Source organism: Carcharodon carcharias, chromosome 10 (genome assembly GCF_017639515.1).
Source record: "Carcharodon carcharias isolate sCarCar2 chromosome 10, sCarCar2.pri, whole genome shotgun sequence".
Lineage (NCBI taxonomy): Eukaryota > Metazoa > Chordata > Chondrichthyes > Lamniformes > Lamnidae > Carcharodon > Carcharodon carcharias.
This window is the reverse complement of record NC_054476.1, coordinates 82,468,073-82,474,072: the sequence shown is the minus strand read 5'-3', so window position 1 is coordinate 82,474,072 and position 6,000 is coordinate 82,468,073. Positions and strand designations below refer to the sequence as shown.

The window sequence follows — 6,000 nt, the reverse complement described above, 5'->3', positions numbered from 1 at the left end:
AGAATTTACATTCTCCTGTTGCAGAATTTGGGCTGGATTGTTGAAAACACTGACTTTGAGGTTCTGCAAAATTCTAAGAACCACGTGTGCAATACAAATGGATTGAGGGCAGAAATTTCTAGGAGAATCCTGGAACAGGCTCGTGGGACTGAATAGCCTTCTCCTAGTTTTAGGAGAACTCCTGGCAGAAGTGACAGAACATTGGCAACATCAGCAGGTAACTCAGTAACATGACAACCATTTTATAAAATCCAGGTCATTTAATTACTGCAAATTTATTTCAAATGATATTAAAATTACAATCCTGATTTGTAGATGGTGGACAGGCTTTGGGCAGTCAGGAGGTGAATTACTCGCTGCAGAATTCTCAGCCTCTGATCTACACTTGTAGCTACAGTATTTACATGGATAGTCCAGTTCAGTTTCTGATCAATGGTAACTCCAGGGTGTTGATGGTGGGGGATTCAGCCATTGTAATGCCAAGAGAGGATGGTTAGATTCTCTCTTCTTGGAGATTGTCATTGCCTGACACTTGTGTGGTATGAACATTACTTGCCATTTATCAGACCAAGTCTGAATGTTGCCCAGGACTTGCTGCATGCAGGCACAGACTGCTTCATTATCTGAGGAGTCACATATGGTACCGATCATTGTGAAATCATGAGCGAACAATCCCATTTCTGATTGTATGATGGAAGGTCATTGATGAAGCAGCTGAAGATGTAGGGGCCTGAGGAACTCCTGCAGTGATGTCCTGGAACTGAGGTTATTGACCTCCAACAACCACAACCATCTTGCCTTTGTGCTAGGTATGATTCCAACCAGTGGGGAGCTTTCCCATTGATTCCCATTGGCTTCAGTTTTGCTAGGGCTCCTTGATGCCAAACTCGGCCAAATGCTGCCTTCATGTCAAGGGCAGTCGCCCTCACCTCACATCAACTCCGGAATTCAACTTTTTTTGTCCATGTTTGGGCCAAAGCTGCGCTGAGGTTTGGAGCCAAGGGCCCCTGGCAGAATCCAAACTGAACATCTGTGAGCAGGTTATTGCTGAGTAGGGCACTTGATAGCACTCTCGACGATACTTTCCATCACTTTGCTGATGATTGAGAGCAGACTGGTGGAAGGTAATTAGCTGGACTGAAAAGTCCTGCCTTTGTGGATGGACATACCTGGGCAATTTTCCACATTGTCAGAAAATGCCAGTGTTTTAGTGGTATTGGAACAACTTGGTTGGAGGTGGAGTTAATCCGAAGAAAAAGCTTTTAGAGCTACTGTTGGGATGTTGTTAAGGCCCGTAGCCTTTGCAGTATCCAGTGCTTTTAGTAATTTCTTGACATCAATTGGAGTGAATAGAATTGGCTGAAGACTGGTATCTGTGATGCTGGGGAGCTCAGGAGGAGGCTAAGATCACTCGACATATCTGGCTGAAGATGGTTGCACTAACGTGTTGGGCTCCCCCATCATTGAAGATGGGGGTGTTTATGGAGCCTCTTCCTCTGGTTAGTTGTTTAATTGCCCACTGCCATTAGTGACTGGATGTGGCAGGACTGCAGAGCTTTGATCAAAATCATTGGTTGTTGGGTTGCTTAGCTCTGTCTATCACATGCTGTTTCCACCGTTTGGCATGTAGTCATGTTGTAGATTCACCATGTTGGGTCATCATTTTTATGTGTACCTGCAGCTGCTCCTGGTTCGAACACTCTTCTTTGAACCAGGGTTGATCCCTGGCTTGATGGTAACGATTGAGTGAGGAATATGCTGAGCCACAAGGTTACAGATTGTGCATGAATACAATTCTGCTGCTATCAACATGGAGGAGTACTGATTCATGAGACATTATAGGGTCTGGAGTCAATATTGAGGACTCCACTTCTGACTGTATACCACTATGACACCAACTCTGGTGGTATGTCCTGTCACTGGGACAGGACCTACCCATGGATGGGGATAGAGGAGTCTAGGACATTGGCTGTAACTATGTCAGGCTGTTACTGACTAGTTGTGGGACAGCTTTCCCAATGTGGTGTGCCTTTATTCTTTCCAGTGCCTATGTCAATGCCAGGTGGTCCATCCACTTTCATCCCTTTTTGGCTTTTTTGTCGCAGTTTGATAAACTGAGTAACTTACAGAACATAATTAAGAGTCAACCATACTGCTGTGGGTCTATAGGCAAATGTAGGCCAGACCAGTTAAGGATGGCAGATTTCAGGACGGCAAAGAACCAGATGGCTTTTTATGGCAAATCATTCGTTTCATGATCATCATCACTGAGTTATTAATTAATTGAATTTAAATTTCACCATCTGTTCTGAGATTTGAACTTGTGTTTCCAAGAATTAGCCTGGGCTTCTGGTTTACTAGTGCAGTAGCGTTACCACTAAGATATGCTACCATCTCTCGATGATGATAACTTATGACAGCAGGATACATATTCATTTAAAATTAGCTGTAGGAAAGGACTTGTAGGATTCAATAGCTCTCTGATCATTTTGTCTCACAAGTGACCTCCATGATGATTGCAAGCTGAAACCTTGGGGTTGATGTGCCTAAAGGGAGTTTGGTTGCCACTTGCTCAGTCCTTGCAAAGGTGATTTTGATTAACTATAAAACACTCAACCAATTTTGCTGAGCCTGATGTTAGTGATTAAGAGACCATTGCATATGAATGCATAAAACAATCCACACTTGAAATATTTGCCATCCATTATTCACCCATACTGTAGTTCAGCTCTGCTCACATGGTCAGCCAGATTCTGAAGTTCATGCAGCAGTCAATGATTAAAGATACTTTCATCGTGTACAGAGGACTTTAGGTTTACAGAAGAGCTTTGCTATGGGCCAAAGTTATTTCCTGCCCACAGACTCTTAGACAATGCCCTTTTCTTCTATTGGATGGTGAGATGGGTCGAGGCCGCATTGTCTCATTTGTATAGCGATATCAAACAGATAATCATAGCATTCACACCTGCAGAGGGAGAAGGGAGACACAGAAATGAAGAGAGTTAACATGCATTGCTTGGGGACAGTGAATAGGGTAACCGGCACAGACTGCACTCACATTGTTTTAGCATTTTGCCATGTCTTCCCCCACACATAGATGCCATGGCGCCGAACTAGGATAGCACAGGAGTCTGGGTACTCCTCCATGGCACGAGCCATTCGTTCCTTCAGGTCCTTCTCTTCTGGTGTATTTTCTATAATAGGGACCACCAGCAGATCATCATACCTGGCAAATACAAAACATTTAAAAAGACTTTTTATTATAAAACAAGAAAACCATTTCTCTTGTGTTTAAATTTGTGCAATGATTTTGTCCTTCAACAAGATACAGGAAATTTACAGACTTAGCAAGCTAGATTTCTTACGTGGAAGTACCTTCACCACATAGACTGCAGCGTTGAAGGAGGTGGCTTCCTACCTATTTCTCCAGGACACCTAGAGATGTTGGCCTTGCCAATGAAGCCCACATCCCAAGAATGGTTTCCTAAATACTAACAAAGATCTAAAAGTGACCAGATTATTCCCATTTTAAATAGAAATGATCCACCGTTTCTTTTACTTCCAAAGGACATCCCAAAACAAGCATAAAGAACTGAGCATACAGTTCTTATTGCTGAAGTGTAGCTATAATGATTGTCTTTATATTTATTAACTTTAGCACTCGTTTACCTGTGTGAGTGTGACTAGGATAAAATTAACACTGTTCTCACAGTAATCTTCAAGTCCAGGTCCACATTCCCACTGCACAGGGTAGCTAAGGTACTTTAGACCAGCAAGTGAGAGGCAAGTGAAAGCTGAAATGTCACTAATCAGTTGTGGCAAGTTTTTCTGTCAACAACAGAATTTTCCCAGAATTGCACTAAGTGCGGGAGCGGGTGGGTAAAATGGAATCTTGCCTGCCGACAAAAATGGTGGGTTATTATTAATGCATTCCTGTTCATTTAAAATTAGCTGTAGGAAAGGACTTGTAAGATTCAATAGTTCTCTGATCATTTTGTCTCACAAGTGACCTCCATGATGATTGCAAGCTGAAACCTTGGGGTTGATGTGCCTAAAGGGAGTTTGGTTGCCACTTGCACAGTCCTTGCAAAGGTGATTTTGATTCCATAGCAGTGGGCTCTTACTTGCCTGTTCACCATCACCCCGCCGTTGCATCATGCTGGCTGCCATCTTTAAAAGGCAGCTGTCAGCACAGCGCTCATCGCTACCAGCTCACCACTGTTGTCCAGGAGATATGTCCAGCAAAGGCAAAAAGACTGCAGCCCCCCCCGCTTCAACGACGGGTCCCTCAAGCGACTGCTGGATGCCGTGGAGGCCAGCTGGGATGTGCTCTACCCCTGCTCTGGCCGCCAGATGGGTAGCAATGTCACCAACCCGGCTAGGGAGGCAGTGGCAGCGGTGGTCAGCACAAACACCTTGCAGAAGAGAACAGCCACCCAGTGCTGCATAAGGATGAATGATCTCCTCCACTCTGCCAGGATAAGTCACTCTTTTCATCACTCCCCACTCTCACACTCACAAACCCATCACACACACACAGGGCCCTCACTCACTGCCAAAGCAAGAGATATCACTATTCACTCTCCACACATCCCATCCACTCACCGCCCACACAGGCCAGGCATACTTATCATCTGGCCTGCCAGGAGTCCTGATACACTCTCCCCATCTCTAACCATGCAGGACAAACTGGCTCACAACAGGAGGGAACGGTCGCAGACAGGTGGAGGGATGCCAGAATTCAACATTCTGACAGAATTCCAAAACAGAGCCATCCAGCTGGCCGGCAATGACTGAGACCGGTCTTGTGCTGACGGCAAGGTCTATCAAGTGAGGATCCAGCAATGCAACATCCATCAGATAACCATGCCGTGAGTGATGTGTCCTCTTTCACAGGCCAATGCCATGTACTAATTATCTCCCCTTGCTTCCACAGGCACATCTGCAAAATAGCTGACGGAGCCCATGACCCAGGGCCTCCAATCAAGCTCTGAAGAAACATCTGAAGAGGAATCTGAAGGCACCCTCCCTGAAGTCCCGTCACAGCGCTCACCCACACCCTCCACCAGCTTCAGAGTAACCTCGGGGTCACAATCTGGTGAGCACATTGTGCTTTCTGATCCACAGCAGACGGAGGCAGGAACTTCCCAGGTCCCCGGCACTCGGAGGACTGCTGTAGGCCAGAACATTGCTGAGTCCGAGTCAGATGACGAGCCTCTGGAGTTGGTCATGTCACAGTTGCTGCAGCTGCAAAGGCAAGCTCAGGAACATCAGGAAGAGATGTCCGCTGTGTTCCTCAGATTGCAAGGCACGATGGAGGAGTCAGTCTATTTTCAGACTGAGGTGATAGCAGCAGCATTACGACGCACCGAGGTCAACGCTGGTAGGGTGGCCGCCATGGAGACCTTGGTCCAGCATGTCACTCCTGCACTGCTGTGCGGGCCTAACTCCATTGGTGATGCCATAGTTAGCCTCCAACAGTGTGTACGTGAGAGGGATACTGGGCAGCGCGATCTCACTCCAGTTATCCCCTCCGTTCACAGACTCGGCCAGGGGCCCTCGGGCACCCATAGGGAGGATAATCAGCAGGTGCACGCTCCGGGGCCATCCACCCAGGTGACTCTGTGAGTGACTGGCCCAACCGAATCCTATCTTCCTTTGACCTCCGCAGACCAAGTTTCACAGGCCGAGGAGGGTACCACTGTGGCACAGCAGGACCCCGAAAGCAGGCCGGTACTCTCCAAGTCTCTGCCCTTCAGAGGACGCCCACCAAAGTCATTACAGACAGGATATCACAGTTAAAAAAAAACAAAAACAGAATTACCTGGAAAAACTCAGCAGGTCTGGCAGCATCACCGATGCTGCAAGACCTGCTGAGTTTTTCCAGGTAATTCTGTTTTTGTTTTGTTTTGAATTTCCAGCATCCGCAGTTTTTTGTTTTTATCTTATATATATATATATATATATAGGGTATCACAGTTAGCAGGCTGCCTCTACCTC

At 46.2% G+C, this 6,000-nt stretch overlaps 1 protein-coding gene across 1 annotated transcript in view; it reads right to left on the bottom strand.

Moving 5' to 3' along the window:
• Nucleotides 1–240: 240 nt before the first annotated feature.
• Nucleotides 241–6,000, bottom strand: part of LOC121283192 (APAF1 interacting protein) — a 56,768-nt gene continuing 51,008 nt past the window's right edge. Inside the window, exons 6-7 of the mRNA XM_041197439.1 lie at nucleotides 3,059–3,226; nucleotides 241–2,965 (exon numbers count right to left, since the gene is read on the bottom strand). Of these exons, the coding sequence (XP_041053373.1) occupies nucleotides 2,866–2,965; nucleotides 3,059–3,226 (268 nt within the window). The 3' untranslated portion in view covers nucleotides 241–2,865. The remainder of the gene's footprint in view (nucleotides 2,966–3,058; nucleotides 3,227–6,000) is intronic.